Below are 18,405 nucleotides of genomic sequence, written 5' to 3'. Positions count from 1 at the left end.
ATGGGAGAATCTTCCTTTTTCTAGCTGTGAAGCAGCTTTATTTAAAATTACTATGACACCGCAAATTACTTTTTCAGGTATTCTTATCTATCGGCCCCCTGAACCATCAAGCTCTTGGGCTTCTTCACTTCCTGATTTGGTCACTCCACATCTTTTTAAAGCAGCTAATTTCACCATTCCAGTAGTACATTGATTGCTGATTTTTCAGCACTTAATCTCCTACTTTGCAAGACTGGCCCTACTCATATTGCTGACCATTTCAAATTTATCTGGTCTTCAGTGCGCCCCTGCTCTTCCTTTATGTTGGTCTGATAATTTTGCAGTCAAATTTGACTGTATGTTTTTGGTAACTCCTACTGTAGCCCCTGTTAGTACTCCTCAAAAATCTCGGAATTGGAGGATTCCACCAATTTAGTAAACCTGGGCACCTTTTGACATTAATTCCTTTAAAAAGCTTTTAAATATCATCAAATCTGGCTCTCCCGTGATCTTATCTCTGTATCTGTACTGCAGCAGATGGAATTACCCTCTCTCACGCTAATCCTGCAGCTGCTTAATGCCTCTCTTCAAGAAGCCATCGTCCCGCCAGACTGGAAACATGCTATGGTCCTTCCTCTTCTGAAGAAAGCCAATGTTGATCCAGACCAGCTAGTTAACTTTAGGCCTATTTCTTTACTTCCAATTTATTCTAAAATTTTAGAAAAGCATGTTAATTTTCAACTCACTCAATTTGTCGAATCTGTTGACTTTCTACATTCTTCTCAATCTGGCTTTAGTGCCGGTTATTCTACTGAAACAACCCTTCTTGGAGTATCAGAAATGTTACGCCAACGACTGGACTTGGGGGACACCGTGGCTCTTATACTGCTCGATTTGAGCGCTGCATTTGAAACAGTGTCCCATACTATGCTAATGAAATCCTTGCAATCTCTTGGCATTACCGGCTCAGCGTTCGGTTGGCTTTCATCTTTTTTGGCCAAATGGACATTTCAAGTTTTTTCGTCTAAAGCCATCTCCAAAATCTACACTTCTACGTATGCCGTACCCCAAGGTTCAATCCTAAATCCTCTTCTGTTCAATTTGTATCTTAAACCTTTGGCAACAATTGCAGAAGAGGCTGGATTGTGCCTTTTTTCTTATGCAGATGACACCCAAATAATCTTCTCCCTTTCTATGGAGATGTCTGGAATTTCAACTCTTCAGGCAGGTTTGAGGAATATTGCATCTGGGATGCAAGCAAATCTACTTAAGCTCAACGGCGGAAAAACTGAAGTCCTAATTTTGGGTAAAAATAAAAATCTCTGGTGTCCCCATCATTGGCCGAGTGAAATGGGTACTCTACCTCAACCCTCTAATCATGTACGTAATTTGGGAGTCATCATTTATGACAAAATATTCATGAAGCAGCAGGCAGTAAAGGTAGCAGCTACCTGTTTCACCATTTTAAAATGGTTGAAAAAAATTATCTGGATGCTCCCGGTCTCCACTCAAAAAACCGTAGTCCAGGCACTTGTGACATCTAGAATGGACTATGGAAACATCCTTTATTTGGGCTCAAATAAGGATGTCATGCGGAGGCTGCAGGTGGTACAAAACTCTGCTGCCAGGCTGCTCTGCCAGATTTCTAAAACATCTCCCACCTCCAGTGCTTTGCGTAATCTTCATTGGCTTAAGGTTGAAAACCATGTTAAGTTTAAAGCCCTGAGTTATATGTATAAAATCAAGGTTGGTTCTGCTCCTAAATTTTGCAAACTTTAGTTCGACCGTACCAACCTTTTCACTTGCTACGATCAACTACTCAGGGAAAATTCTTGGTGCCTAGGATTAAGCTTACAAGAATGGGAGTTCGCTCATCGCACTGCACAATGACACTTCATACATGAATTTTCGTAAACTTTTAAAAACTTGGTTATTTAATCAATAATTGGTTTCTTTTCAGTTCTGGTGTCTTCCTTCCTTTTCTTCTGTCAGGCTTTAGCGCTGGGAAACCCTTGTTGGGTAGCTGTGCGCTGTACAAAATTAATTTAACATAACATAACATAACATAAGATAACATACTATTGCATTCACTGCAGTGGGAATAACACATTTTTCCCCTCCACTAGCCAACACTTTCCCTACTGTTGCACTCCCTGGAGTGGGAATAGTAATTATATCCCCTCCGCTATCCTATCCAACACTTTCCCTACTCTTGCACTCGCTGGAGTGGGAATAGTAATTTTTACCTATCCGCTATCTAACACTTTTCCTACTGTTGCACTTGCCGAAGTGGGAAAAGTAATTCGTACCCCTCCTCTCTCCAACACTTTCTTTACTGTTGCACTCAATGTAGTGCAAAATGTAGGTTTAAAATATATTAAATATTTTAATGTTTAAATTTATAATATAATTTGTTTTGTAATTAATTTTTATGTTACAAGTGTATGTATATATATATTTGTTTAATGTTTTATCTATTTATAACATTTTAAAATTAATAAAAAATATTATGTATTAATTGTTTTTAAGTAAATATATATATATATTACATTTTATATATGTATGTTTAATTTTTTTTAATTAAGGTGCCGATTCCGATCCGTTAAAACCCGGGTACGAATGGTCGTACGGAGCGTTTTCTCCGTACGACTTGTACCCGGGAAATCCCCCTTACAAATCAGCAAGTACGATTCGTACAGAAATACCATTTCCATACGATTCATACAAAACTACGTGCGACTAAAAAATACCCACAATTACGATCCGGGACATCGCGTACGTGACGTCCGGACGGAGTCAGGCAGCGTTTTACGGACCAGCAAGTACGATTCGTGCCTACGTCACTCTGCACGGCTAATATTTTACGGCAGCCAAAAACTCCCGGGAAATTGAGGACGACGCGAAGAAGGAGCACCGGTACGCGACGGACAGCCATGGACCCCATCCTACGTGTAATCCCGACCCTCCTAGCCTACGACCTGGTGCACAGAAACCGACGCAGATGCCGCAGAAGGTCAGAACAACACCCAGGGGCAAAGGGGGGGGCGAGGGGCAGGAAACATAACCCATACCCAAATTATACCACATAGATCATGTACATACAGTACCTCCAGGGTCTGGTCAATTCGGGGGGCGTGTCCACCAAGGCCTGCGTCCCGCCACCACAACAATGGTGGTACGGGCCGTACACACGCCCTCAGAGCGTGGGTATGGGTCGTACCACGCGTACCCCTATGTCACCCCAACAATGGTGGTACGGCCCGTACCCACGCTCTAGGGGCGTTGGTACGGCCCGTACCACCATTGTTGGGGTGACGTAGGGGTACGCATGGTACAACCCGTACCCACGCCCTCAGAGCGTGGGTATGGGCTGCACCCCTACATCACCCCAACAATGGTGGTACGGCCTGTACCCACGCCCCCAGAGCGTGGGTACGGGCCGTACCACCATTGTTGGGGTGACGTATGGGTACGCGTGGTACGACCCGTACCCACACCCTCAGAGCGTGGGTATGGGCCGCACCACCATTGTTGGTGTGACGTAGGGGTACGGCCCATACGTAACCACGCTCTGAGGGCGTGGGTACGGGCCGTACCACCATTTTTGGGTTGACATAGGGGTACGCGTGGTACGACCCGTACCCACGCTCTGGGGGCGTGTGTACGGCCCGTACCACCATTGTTGGTGTGACGTAGGGGTACGGCCCGTACCCATGCTCTGAGGGCGTGGGTACGGGCCGTACCACCATTGTTGGGGTGACGTAGGGGTACGCGTGGTATGACCCGTACACACGCCCCCACAGCGTGGGTACGGGCCGTACCACCATTGTTGGGGTGACGTAGGGGTACGCATGGTACGACCCGTACCCACGCTCTGAGGGCGTGGGTACGGGCCGTACCCCTATGTCACCCCAACAATAGTGGTACGGGCCGTACACACACTCTCAGAGCGTGGGTACGGACTGCATCACGCGTACCCCTAGGGCACCAGTATATCAGTGATACAAGGCGTACACACGCCATGAATGTTGTCATAGGGCCTGGTGCAGCATCTAACCAGTATATTGGGGGGGGTTATGCCCAGGAGAGCAGTGTACTGCACCAAGGGTGCAGGCGGGTGGGTGCTAGTCTGCCTAGGATTCACATCAGTGGACAGAGACATGGGGGTGGGTGCAGAGGAACACCTGCAGTGGACAGAGACATATGAGGGGTGGGTGCATATCACTCCCAGCAGTGCCCAGACATATGAGGGGTGGGTGCCTATCACTCCCAGCAGTGCCCAGACATATGAGGGGTGGGTGCATATCACTCCCAGCAGTGGATAGAGACATGGGGGTGGGTGCAGAGGAATACCTGCAGTGGACAGAGACATATGAGGGGTGTGTGCCTATCACTCCCAGCAGTGCCCATACATATGAGGGGTGGGTGCCTATCACTCACAGCAGTGCCCAGACATATGAGGGGTGGGTGCCTATCACTCCCAGCAGTGCCCAGACATATGAGGGGTGGGTGCCTATCACTCCCAGCAGTGCCAGACATATGAGGGGTGGGTGCCTATCACTCCCAGCAGTGCCCAGACATATGGGGGGTGGGTGTCTATCACTCCCAGCAGTGCCCAGACATATGAGGGGTGAGTGCATATCACTCCCAGCAGTGGACAGAGACATGGGGGTGGGTGCAGAGGAATACCTGCAGTGGACAGAGACATATGAGGGGTGGGTGCCTATCACTCCCAGCAGTGCCCAGACATATGAGGGGTGGGTGCCTATCACTCCCAGCAGTGCCCAGACATATGAGGGGTGGGTGCCTATCACTCCCAGCAGTGCCCAGACATATGAGGGGTGGGTGCATATCACTCCCAGCAGTGCCCAGACATATGAGGGGTGGGTGCCTATCACTCCCAGCAGTGCCCAGACATATGAGGGGTGGGTGCATATCACTCCCAGCAGTGGACAGAGACATGGGGGTGTGTACATCATACTCAGATGAGCACAAATTCATGGGTGTATGAAGGCATCCACAATGTGCGACTATGTTGAGAGTGCCATAACAACACATCACTGACAGCAGTGTCCCACTCCCATGAGGATGGATGTCCTTCCCCCACTGCATGACACACCACATGTGTGTGTGATGACAAATGACACATGCATACCCACCCCTTGTGGATGCAGCACAATACACACACTGAGATCATGCCACAAGACTGTATAGTCATGTTAAAGCCTACTAAACTAAGAGAGCCAAAGGGAACACACACTGTCACACACATTCCAGGACTGATAGGAATGTATAGGTGCTGGGACAGCCACCAAGTTGTTGTCTCCCATGGAATAAGGTGGAGTTCCCACAGATACAATGCCCACAATTGTGAGTCAGGTGCCCAAATCCCCAGCAGAACAAGTAACATATGTGTGCTAGGCTGGGAGTACACACATGCATAGTGCGTAAAAGGGACCATTTCTACATGAAGGCATGGCAACATACTCCATACACAAGTACAGTGTCTACCAAGGATGGCACAGACGATGCAGGCGGAGACATTGCTGAGCAGGCATGGCCATAGTTGAAGGGATCCGTCACCCACCAAGGAAATGTAGACACAGACACAGGTCAGCACAACAATTGTGCAACTCCCTGCAGGGAAGATGTCAGGTGCCACAGAGGAAGGAACACTCCTTGGGACAATGTCGCCAAACACAAAGAGCATACATGACCAAAGATTATTTGCAGAGACCTTGTGATGGCACGCAGATACCAGGGTTCACCCCATGAGCAGCACACTACAACATTTCCCAGACACCTAACACATTATCACCACCCCAACTCAGGGAGCATCTGCACCAACATCAATACCAGAAAAGCAATAGTGTGCAAAGGAAAAACAAAATGCTTTATTCAGCATTAAATTAAAACGTATAAAAGGACACTATTTACAAAGGCCATAGGCCAGTCCAGATGCAAAGTCCTGGGGTGGGACACATGGCCACGCGTCTCCCCTAGCTTGCCTGCACATTTGACACTTCCTGTTCATCCACTGGGGGGGAGCATCATGTGGGGAAGGACCAGGCACCGTAGGGACAGGAGGGGGAAGGGTAGGTGTTGTGGGTGCAGGGACGGACGACTCCACCACAGGGGGTGGGGCAGCACCAAAGGTGGTGGTCAGCAGGGTGCTGCACACGTTCGCAAGCTCAGCCAGCGTCTCCCCTGCACCCGAAGAACCCACAGGCCCCATGGAGGGGGGGTCGGAGGGATGGGTTGCAGCGCTACTTGGGGAGGTGGTGAACAGGGGGGGCTCGACTCCCCTACCCGTGGAGTGCCTTGCCCGTTTGCGGGCTGGTGAACCAGTGGGGCTGAGGCCCAGCACAGCCAAGTAGGTCTCCTTCTCAGATTGTGGGGCAGGGGAGCCGAGGGGAGTGACATTGGAGGGACTGGGGAGTGAGGAATGCAGACTCCCACTGTGGCTGCGTGTCTGCCTGTGTGCCCCAGACCCAGTGGGTGTGCCTTCTTCCCCCTGAGTGTGCGTGACAGGAGGTGTGCGCTTGCCCTTCCGTGTTGGTGTGCTGCCTGTGTCTGGTGGGGTGCGTGCCTGGGAACGTCTGGGTGTGCTTGGGACAGGCATGGGAGTGGGAAGTGTGGATGGTGCAGGGGTGGGGGGGACGAAGTGCTGCAGGAGACTCACTGCTGCCGTCAGTGACGAGTCCATGGACCTCAGCAACATCCGTTGGTCAGACATCGCTGATGACATGCCCTCCATGTACGACAACATCTGTGTCAGCAGTCTGGTGTGGCCATGGAGGACACTCAGCAGCGATGTCTTGCCAACCTGCAACTGCCGCTGAATGTCCACAGACTCGGCAGTGAGGGCAGCAGGGGAGACAGGGGCAGGGGGTGCGGTGCCTGGCACGAAGGAGACATGTTGTTGCCCTACACGGACAGAAGGGACTGGAGCAACTGGGAGGGCGGTGATGGGAATGGAGGGGGTGGCGATAGATGTAGCCCTGCTGCCAGCTGTTGGAGCAGCCTCCACCCCCTCTGGGAGCTCAGCCTCGGACCCGTCAGCATCGTAGTCGGTGTCGCCACCAGACAGGTTCTCCGCCTGATTCCCCTCGCCCTCCGTGCCACTTGCTGCGCCAGACTCGCCAGCACTGGTGGCACCGGTACTGGATCCCTCCTCCACGTCCATGCAGGTGTCTCCCTCGGTGTCCCTCGACGATTTTGTGGGCAAGGTGAAGAGACAGGAAATAATCAGACACCTGTATACATATGACACATGAGTCCAAACAAAATAGGTCACAGTGCATATCATGAAAAGCATCATGAGTAACATCTACAATACTATGCACATATGTAAGCCCTGCACTCCCCAGTTGGTTGACCCATCATGCCCCTTGGAAACAATGAAAATCCAGACACAACAGATAATAACTCGATATACAATTAGACAGAGGATATGGTGTCTGGGAATTGTTGAGCACAGCCAGACTATGAAGGCATGCCACCTCTTGTTCACTGTGAAAGAAACAGTAGTGGTGCCCCCAAGGGCAAATAACTGATGCCAATGCTGAAGGTGTCCTCACACTCAGAGACCTGTGAGTAATTATGAAATGCAAAATAAATACATTGTGGACCCTTGGGAATCACAACACTTTACACAATCAACGTGTTTGGAATGTGTGAATGTGCCACTTTTTGATCAGAACATACATGTGCCTGTATAACAGAAGTCACACAAGGAGGTGCACAGAAAACTACTTTTACACAGTCATTGTATGAGCTGGCAGCCCAAATCAAATAAGCCACAGTAAAGGAGAAATGGGGTATCAGTAAGTACATATACATGGCACCATGGTGGTCTGGATGACTTGACACTCGTAAGTTGGTATCAGCAACAACCAAGGACTTACCCAAATGCAACCACACAGTGGGAACATGTATATGTATAATCTGTAAAGAAATATATTTCAAAACTGTGCCTTCGTTTCTAATGTGCCAGCGTGTCCAAGAAAAGTGTAAAGGTGGTGTCTTGTGCACTTCCTTGGGAGACATCTGTCATGCAGGCACAAAATTGTCATACACCACAAAACATCAAAGTCATGCATATCAACTATTGAGACATGTTGACAAGTGAAGAGAGTGCCAACGTCCAAGACTGCTTGACTAACAACTTGAATCATGCCACCTGTCACATGGCCATCTGTAACATCATGACACATTTGGCAACACATCTCAGCCACTACCTGTCATGTGGAGTGGCACACATGTCCAAACACAGGACAATGCATTAGCTAATGGCCCTGCAATTGTGTCGGAACAAGGAGCACCTACACTGAGGAGACACCCTCATGGGAACCAAGATTGTCCACACAGATGTCAGCACACACAGACCAAACTACGTAGCATCTGGACCACACACCGTTGCCAAAAATGGATGAGCAGAAACCATGTCTTTTAACTTTTGACACATGCTGCAAAGCACAAACATTAAACCCTGCACAACATGACTGGGTCACTGCATGTTGAGTGTCTGTCCAGACAATTATCACACACAGGTCAGACCTGGCAAGGAGACATAAGGTTTGGACATGTAGGCCTTGCCCGCACAACCCCCCCCTACCTGAGACAATGTGATTGAGACAGAGCAAGTACTTACACCTCTTAATCTGGGTTTACTAAAATGTGCATCAAGAACTCCTAAATGTACTCAACATCACCTCGTGCTGCTGACCACACATATTAGTGACAAACAACCATCATCAGATAGTTGTACAGAGACACACAGGCACTGGCCAGTGTGAGTATGCACAAGCCAAATGGGGTCACCCTGTACAGTGGACACATGTAGCACACTTTACGTAAATACAAATGAGTCCAGGGAACAATGCCACAGAGGCCAACCTATGCTGAACACACAGAGAATGTCCACAGTGTTGGCCGACACATGAGTCCCTGGGTCTGAGTGTGCACGCTTTTAGCCTTGTGTGGCATGTGTTGCGATGTGTGTGTCCACCTGACTGTATGCTAAGTTACTTAGAGGTGTGTTCTGATGTGGCACTCGAGTGATGATGTCATTCCCCACATTGTGGATGAGACAGTACATTTAAAACTAGCATGGTGACAACCTTATTCCTGTAGAGTCAATGACCATGCATGCGGTTGAGTATCTTTTCAGTGACTTCTTGTGTGTCTGTCATCCCCAGGTATTTGCGCATGCTGTCTGCTCGTGGCATCGTTGGGCTCTTGCTATTCCTCATGAGTATTGCAACGTGTGCTGAATCAGCGTTACATGCATGGACATGGTGAAAATTCTCCTTTGGGTAGGATTGCAACAAGGCATTTTGGGTGTGGTAGTTGTTTGGAATGTGTGGGCACTGCTCCTGTGCATGTTTTGTTACTATGCATACATGTCGACTCACCATGGGGCACCTGACATGTAGCATGACTCCCATGACTTGATAGTCACCCTACGTGGCAGTCATCTGTAATGGGATTGTGGATTGTGAGGAAGGCATCAATGTGTGTGAAACATCCCTCTGAAACATACGGGAGGCTACGGGTGGACATAGTGTGGGACATCCCCATAAGAGGCTCAATGGGGAATTTCAGCCTCTCCGTGTGCAGCAGGGGGTGTTTGGCTCACACCCTTCACTTGTTCAATGGATTTACAGCATCTGTGGTGTGAAGGGAGTGTCCAGTGTAGGTCCCACATGTTCAGCCAAATGACATGTGAGTCTGTTCACATTGATGCATTTCCCTTACTGTTGGCCTGAGTAATAAAGGTGTTCCTCAGCCTCCAAGGTGCATCATCTCTGTCAATGCAGGTCTCTTGCCACTGTGCATGCGGCATCTCTGGCATAGTTGTCAAAGATTGTGCATATGAGTCTATGTGTAGATGAGCAACATGCATGGTGTTCTTCGTGGATTTGATTCTCTATTGTACATGAAGTCCATGGTTGTGTATGTATTTGGCCATGTTGGTCCCCACAACGGGCCCTCAACACCTGCTGAGGGTGTGTTTCCTGTGCGCAGCTCGGCCTTCAGTTTCATGATCCGGTGTCAGTCATCTTTGGTGCTTGTGCATCCATTGTCTCTTGGTGTGCCATTGAAAACCGGACACTCCTTCCTTTACATACGCCTGTTGCAGTTGGCCTTTCTGACATCCTTGTCTTTGTGTGCAACTTGTGCCATATTTTCCAGGACATGCCGCCTACTGCTGCAGCCCCTGCAGCAAGGGCACACAGAGTTTCCGGATGTGGAAACACACACGCCTCAAAGATGCTCCTCCCTTCCTCCCTCCACCCATTCATTTGGCTGGCATCAGCTTGTCTGTGCCACTGTTGACGCCACGCGGTGCCAAAGGCTGGACCGTCTGCACATGCAACGTGCACATTGTATGACCCTCATGGCCTTGCATGACCCACATCACACTACAGTCTGATGTTGGAGCCACCCTCCATGCAATGTCCATCCGCATATCTACCGGCTGCTCTGAGGCATACACTAAGCGCACACACAACACCTTTGCATGATGAGTGTGCAACTCCGACTGCCTACACAGCGCTGCCACACCTTCCAGGCCCTGTTACACCAACCAGGTCATGTCCCTCCTACTCCCCACCAGCTCTGTACCCCAGCAAGGCCATATGCGTGGGAGTCAAGGCTTCTGCATGTAGTATGGTGTCATCATCTGGCACATGGCCCAGGTATCATCTCTCAGCGTGTCAATCTACAATGTGTCCAGGACCCCCCTCGTCACCATCACATGTGCACAGCACCTCATCATCAGCTCGTATGCCATTGACAGCCAGGTGCTCCTCACCCTCACCAAAGACGCCGCCATTGCCAGTTCAAATAATCAAGAATGCATGAGATCCATTGATGGATGGCTGAACATCAGCCACCTGAGGCTGGACTTGTACAGGACTGAGGTAATCATCTGCGGATTGTCCCCTTACAGCTGGGTAAACTGCTTGTGTCCCACCCGCAAGAGCCCTGCACAGGCACCCAGTGGGCACGCACACAAGATGGTGTGCATCATGTATTGCTCGCTCACATTTCCCATGATAATCACCAGCATCTGTACCTCAGGCTGCAACACCCTCTGCATTATGCACGTGATCCACAGATAGATCCACTACAAGTAAAGACAGACCATCCCCCAGGTCCACGACAACATCCGTGTCAAGTACTGCCCTGCCCTCTACGGAGCTAGTACATCCACACTCCCTGGAAACTAGTACACATCCAGGGTGCATCTGCACACCTCAGCTTCAACATCCCGTGCCCCAGCCACATCACCGTCCAGCAGAGATAGCTGCAATGGATCACTGTGTGCTGCAGGATGACCTTCAGACTCCCCACCCACACTCAGGAGGCAGGCCACAACCCCAACCCAAAACCAACCTTGTACCACTGTCATCCGAGACCCCGTTGGGCCATCTCCGTGCATCCAACCTTGCCCTGGCCACCATTCTTCACATCCACCGTACTCCAGCATGCAGGACATAGTTCTCCCACCTGGGAAAACATACCTGGGACTCCCTCCCCGGGAACCTCCAAATGAGGCATGACCTCTACGCCTTAATGATACTCTTCCAAATAGGTCTGTCCGCACAGTATTGCAAGCCCCCCCTCAGCAGCTTGAGGCCGTCACAGGTGAGTATTGTGCTCCATGTCTGCATTGAATGACACATTGTGACCCATGTGTGTCTTGTACCAGACTCAGATCCAAGGGTACGGATGGGTGGAGTTAGTTCAACACTGAGGCATAGTTTGACATTTACACACACATATGTTGTGGACTAATGCAAAATGACTGCAACATCTCATGGTACCAAATAATTTTTTTTATTTGCGGTGGGGTACGTGTTTCGGTAGATGAAATGAGGTGCTCTACCGGGTGCATGGAATCCAAAGTTCACAGGGGGAGATGGTATCCTTGGCATTAAGAGTCATCAGAGTCCAGACCACAGTGTTGGTCATCATTGGTCAGACTGTGACCAGCAAGTCCATGTGGCAGAGAATGTCATTGGATGTGGTGCTGATGTTGCGCCAGAGGGCCAGGTGCCAGGCCAGGTGACCTGGGAGATGTAGATGGTCCGCTGCCTCTCACGGTCTTTTCCGTGGACGACCCACCTTCCTCCCGGGACCCTCAGATGCAGGCCTTGACGATGTTTGGGACGCTCCGTCGGACGAATCCTCCTCCTCCTCCTCCCTCCCTGTGGCTGCTGCTGGTCTGCACCTGGTGTCACTGGGAGGGTTGCCCATGTTGTCGGCGATCCGGCGGAGTGAATGGCTTATGTCCCTTTGCACCGCCAGGAGCTCACCCAGTCTTGCCTCCATCCGTCCTTGGTGTTGTTGACTGGCGTGTTGCTCGGCCTGCAGGTTCTTCATCTCGTCGAGGGTCCCCTTCATCTCTGTGAGGCTCCCCACTACCTGGCTGATGCCCCTGGTGTCACGCCAGTATGTGTCCAGGATGTGGCGTATGTGTGACATACCGGTTCCCTCAGCTGGCTGGTCAGGTTCGCGCCTCCGCCTGCCTCCACTCCCACCACCCCTGCCCACACGAGCCTGGCCTGCCGTTGTGGGCACATCGGGTCTACGGGACCCCTGAGGGATGGCATTTGCGGGGTTGCCTGCCTCCTCCTGGGTGCCCGGAGAACCTTGTCCCTCCTGGTCAGACTGGCTGTGTTGTTCAGTGCGAGCAGGGCTCCTGGGTGTCTCCTGGGATGTGGCAGGAATGGGGGTGGTGGTTGGCACACATGTACCTGAAGCAGGTGCTGCAGGGGCTTGGGCACAAGAGGGGCCAGGTTGGTCGGGGTCATCCACGGAGTTGTGAGAGTCGTCGCTGCCGGTGGGATCATCTTCACGCCGAGCCTGGGACTGTGATTCTTCCCCCCATTGTTGGGGGGAGATCCATGATGTTGCCCTGTGTGTGAGAGAGAGACAATGTCAATGCTGTTTCATGCGACATCCATGTTTCAGACATTTTCAAGCTGGCACAGTTCCTCCAGGTAGTTGGAGGTGCCTAGCATTCCTCTCAATGTCCACTTGTGGATGGGTATGTTGCGGGGGACAGATTGATATGTTCTCCTGAGTGTTTGACCTGTAGAATTGTGGCTAGAATGCTTATTTGGCTATGGATTGATCTTGTTGTGTCACATGTCCATTGTGAGAGTGGATGAATCCGTTGCCTGCCCCAGGGGTGTGTGCATATGTAAGGGGGGATTGTGACCGGGCCTGCTGTTGTGTGTAGTGTGATTTGTCATTGGGTCTCCCAGGTGATGTGTCTGTCCCCTCATGGTGCATGCTTTCATGACAGTGAGTGTGAGTTCCTGTGCTAGATATCTGAGCTAGTGGAGTTGGTGTTTGAGTGTACAGTGGTCACAGGAGGGCCTTGTGCTGCATACAGCGGGGCTAAGTGTCAGCTACCTTGTCAGTACTTTGCCAGTCCCTGTGCCTTGGGCATGGTGCATGGGTATGTACCTAGGCCATATGGGCTGAGGGCATTGATGTCTGCTTCTGAGTGTCACAATGTGTTTTGTGAGGCCCACCCTCCCAGCATCCCGGACATCCAGTCTTGGGTTTGTGGTTTGTGTAGCCTGGGACATGGCATGGCCTCGCTTAGTGAATGGGGCATGGACATGTTAGTGGCATGAGCGTGGTTTTTGAGGGTGGTTGTGTCCGGTGAGGGTTTGGGGGTAGTTGCATGCATTTGTTGTATTTGGGGTGTGGAGGCCATTGCCCCATGTAACGTAAGTAGTTTGTGTACTCACCAGGCTCTGCGACTCCTTCGACTCCGTGTTCTCCCACCAGCGGAAGCAGGGCCATCACCTTCTCCTCCCAGGGATGGTAATGTACGGGTCTGCGGGGCAGCCCACCTCCAGTGATGTTGCTCTGGGCGTATTCCTCGTTCATTTTGCGCTTGACTGCCCTGCGCAGATCGTACCACGTGGCTTGGCATTCATGGCTGGTCCTTCGGATGGGCACAACAGCATTCACCTTATCGATGATCCTCTGCCACAGGCTAGTTTTTTGGGCTATGCTGGTCTGTCTGACCAATGTTCCAAAGAGCTGTGGCTCGACTCTGATGACTTCGTTGACAAGGAGGTCCAGCTCCACCCTTGTGAACTTTGGATTCGTGTCTGTGGGCATGGTGTGGGGTGTGGGTATGGATGGTTGTGGGTGTGAATGTGACGGTGTGTGTGTGAATGTGAAGAGGGGGTGTTTGTGAAGGAGGTTGTGTGAAGGTGTGTAAGTTAAGGTGTAGTTAAGGTGTGAGTAAGGTGCAGTTGTTTGTCTGTGGGGTCTGGCAGCAGTGGGTCTGTTGCATAGGCTCATGGGTTGTGTGTGTGGGCCCTTTTTATTGGTCCATTTGTGGGTGTGGCTGGGTTTGAATTTGTGGTGGGTGTGTTATAAGAGGTGGTTGTGATTTAGGGCCTCTGTTTGCCTGTTTAGATGTGCCAGGTCAGTCATTGAGATGTATTTTGTCATGTAGACGTGTTTTGTGGTGTTGTGCGAGTCGAATTGACCCTCCTTGTGCTGTTTTACAGTTTCCTGGTTCTGTACGAGTATTTTTCGCATAGGTAAGGTCCGTACATACGCGATGCTGGGTGGGGGTGCTGGGGTACGGTGTTGGGGTACAGTGCGTACAGGTACGGGGCTGGGGTACGGTCCTGGGGTGCGTCGCGTACAGGTGGGAGGCTGGGGTACGGTGTTGGGGTATGGTGCGTACAGGTGCGGGGCCGGGGTACGGTGTTGGAGTACGGTGCGTACAGGTACGGGGCTGGGATAGGGGCCTGGGGTGCGGCGCGTACAGGTGGGGGCTGGGGTACGGGCCTGGGGTGCGGCGCGTACAGGCACTACGGTCCTGGGGTACGGTGCGTACAGGTGCGGGGGTGGGGTACGGTGTTGGTGTACGGTGCGTACAGGTACGGGGCTGGGGTACGGGCCTGGGGTGCGGCGCGTACAGGTGGGGGGCTGGGGTATGGTGTTGGTGTACGGTGCATATATGTACGGGGCTGGGGTACGGTGTTGGGGTACGGCACATACAGGTGCGGGACTCGGGTACGGTGTTGTGGTACAGCGCGTACAGGTGCGGGGCTGGGGTACGGTGTTGGGGTACGGTGCATACAGGTACGGGGCTGGGGTACAGGACTGGGGTGCGGCGCGTACAGGCACTACGGTCCTGGGGTACGGTGCGTACAGGTACGGGGCTGGGATAGGGGCCTGGGGTGTGCCACGTACAGGTGGGGGGCTGGGGTATGGTGTTGGGGTACGGTGCGTACAGGTACAGGGCTGGGATAGGGGCCTGGGGTGCAGCGCGTACAGGTGGGGGGCTGGGGTACGGGCCTGGGGTGCGGCACGTACAGGCACTACAGTCCTGGGGTACGGTGCGTACAGGTGCGGGGGTGGGGTACGGTGTGGGTGTACGGTGCGTACAGGTACGGGGCTGGGGTACGGGCCTTGGGTGCGGCGCGTACAGGTGCGGGGCTGGGGTACGGTCCTGGAGTACGGGTCAGAGGGGGGGTACGGTGCTGACATATGCAGGGGGAGGGGGGACTGTACGACTCATATCCGGGCACAAGTGTACCCATGTACATGTGTGCTACAGCGTTCGCTCCGTACGGGGCCTTTTACATGCGGTAGTTTATTCGGATGGGCGGTACGGATCGTACTTGCGCGCTCGGACTTCTGTTTTACGATTTGCACGTAAAACTGTCCGGCTCCCTCTCGTACACTTTTCCCAACGCTATTCGTATGTATTTTTCACGTACGAATCGTACTTCGCCATTTGTACGGGACTTGTACGAATCGTACGTAAAAAAATATGGATACGATTCGGACGGTAAATTTGTTTAACGGATCAGAATCGGCACCTAAATGTATTACTTATAATTGCTAAAATAAATTTAAATATTTTTTAAGTTACATTTATTATTTAATTGATTTAAAATTATTTTTATACATATAAAAAAGACCAATATTTTGTACATCAATATTTTTTACAACTATATATTTTTTCGATATTTTTGTACTTACTATGATAAATATAGGACGTCTATGTTTTTGCCAGCGATATTTATGTCCCAGTATTGTCCCAGTATTGTGGTCAGTGATCCAAAATCCTTCTCCTTTAGTAGTGAGTAACCCAACATAATTAACAATTCTTCAAAATTGCTTCTGAAAGTCCTGCTTGTCATGTGAAAGCCCACCGTAGGAAAAAAGCTGTGCAGCCTTTGTTTTTTTGTATTTTCTCCAGAAATATAGGAATTTAATGAGAAAAAGTATAAGTAGTAAACAGCAGTAATACTTCTCAGGATTGCTACATTGGACTCATAGCAGACCACAGTATTCTGCAACTAAGTTAAGTAAACCCAAAAGAAAGTAAGACACAAATACTGTTCACACGGTAATCATACCTGTCCTTTTCAAGTTCACTTGGAATGAAAGATCCAGGCTCCTGTTTCAACCATTGATCAAACATTTTTAGACTACTGTCCAAAAAGTCAATAATGATGAATTCTTTGAAGGATTCACAGGCTGGTAAAAGTGACGAAAGTACGAATGATCCACCATACTTGATCAGAATATCCCCTTTCACGTTACCTGATTAAAAGTAAAACACGACAGACTTAATATGTTGCATTTTTTATTTTAATATTTAGTTTATAGAAGTGCTTTTAATGTGACCATGGCCAGAAAAATTAACCTGAATGCATGGCACCATTGTTAATACTTCAATAAATAAAATGGAACAAAACAAAATTCATAATAAACTTTGGCTTTCATTCAAGGATTCTGGAAATACTCATATATGCCAACATGCCCGATTCAGACGGTATACTTCTGATTTTTTAAACAGAAAATGGCTTTATTTCAGGTGTCTCCTCTCCTGCATAAAATTGCTTTTGTCTCAAAATAAGCTAATGGAGAAAATACAATCCATGATATTTTTTCAAAATATCCCACTTTCTCATTTGAGCATGTTGGCATGTATGAAAACTTGATTCTGTCAATGCATTTATTTATTAATTTCTGGATCTTGTGAAAATACAGAGAGCCATGATGGGTATATTCTCATCTCAATTGCCCTCTTTATAAGGATTTAAACTCAGGATAACATCAATGTGGATATTTTAAAACAATCATCGCAAGGTAACTTGTGACTTTATGTTCATAACACTGTCATAAATGCTGTAATCTATGCTACATCTGAGGGTTTATATGGGCTATGTTGGTATTCTAATTCTGTAATTTTGGTGCTGATGTTTGCTTTTAAAGGTAGCTAATGAGTAAGCATTGAAAGTTGTTATACATCATGCTAGTGTCTGTGCTGTTGTTATGGCTCAGACCAATGGCCAAACAGTACATTATTGACACAGCTTCCAGCAAAATAGTACATAATCTCTGCTATTTAGCCGGAGGCCAGCTAAATTGCTGAATCTTCACTTTTTATCTGGCACAGGCTAAAAGGAAGAAATCATGTACTATTTGTTCGGTGTCCAGATTGTTAGAGTAAAAGAGGTCAATATTTAGGTAGACATGGAGAGAAAAGGAACTCCATGCAATTGTAGCATGTCCAAAGCATTTGAAAGTTAATACGTATACATATGTGTGAAAGTATGTACAAAGGTATGTGCAGGAATTAAGGTACGTGTTTTACAAATGAGAGAACAGTAAAATGAATTTTGAATGAAAACATTTACGATAATATTAAAGAAGAAATGTACAAATCAAACGTCTGTTTCTAAAGGTTTAGGATATTGTACACAAATACTTTGGAATGCAGTATAAGAGAATTCGACTTTAGGCAAAGAATAATGAGTAAGGTTTTAAAGCACGTTATATAAATGTTGTCTTCACTTATGTGAATATATTGTTTTTTATGGTCACAATCTTCCTTTTGATGATTTTTGAGGGCTGAGGTAATTGTGGGCTTCTTAAAAAGGTCTTGTGCTGTTTTTGGGTTCTTGTTTTAAGGAAGATTGTGCTTGCTTAATATTTCAGAGCTGGCAGCACAGCAGCATTCGACAAACAACAGCAAACAGGAAATGCAGAGATACGTGGTCTCTGGGTCACAGAGGGAGGGACACTTATAGCAAGCAACTGGTGCTTGGGGGCACTAACAGGAGTTAAATTGAGTGAGAGACAGTAATGGGGATTCTGTGAAACAAGGAAAGTAAAGGCAGGAGACAGGAATGCAATGCATCAGGATAATTGACAGGAGTGTGGCTTCACTCAGCTTCCAGCTTAATAAACACACTTTTTTATACAAATCACCCAGTAGAGTGGGTTTCAAACATAAATGCTTATTGGTCTCATGTTTTGAGTGGCTCCTTCAGCCACACTGACATTTTAGTTACTCACCCTTTGTATCTAGGAAATGGCAGTTTCGTTTTTAACATGCTAAGCAGTGTTTTTAAG

General features: G+C 49.1%; 1 protein-coding gene across 1 annotated transcript in view; it reads right to left on the bottom strand.

Moving 5' to 3' along the window:
- LOC146861502 (nicotinamide N-methyltransferase-like) overlaps window positions 1-18,405 on the bottom strand; it is a 67,783-nt gene that overhangs the window by 35,716 nt on the left and 13,662 nt on the right. The window contains exon 2 of the mRNA XM_085645833.1: window positions 16,401-16,587. Within this exon, the coding sequence (XP_085501959.1) occupies window positions 16,401-16,587 (187 nt within the window). The remainder of the gene's footprint in view (window positions 1-16,400; window positions 16,588-18,405) is intronic.

The sequence above is a fragment of the Triturus cristatus genome, chromosome 3_1, assembly GCF_964204655.1.
Source record: "Triturus cristatus chromosome 3_1, aTriCri1.1, whole genome shotgun sequence".
Lineage (NCBI taxonomy): Eukaryota > Metazoa > Chordata > Amphibia > Caudata > Salamandridae > Triturus > Triturus cristatus.
Note: the sequence above shows the minus strand (reverse complement) of the source record. Positions and strands in the feature narration are given on the sequence as shown.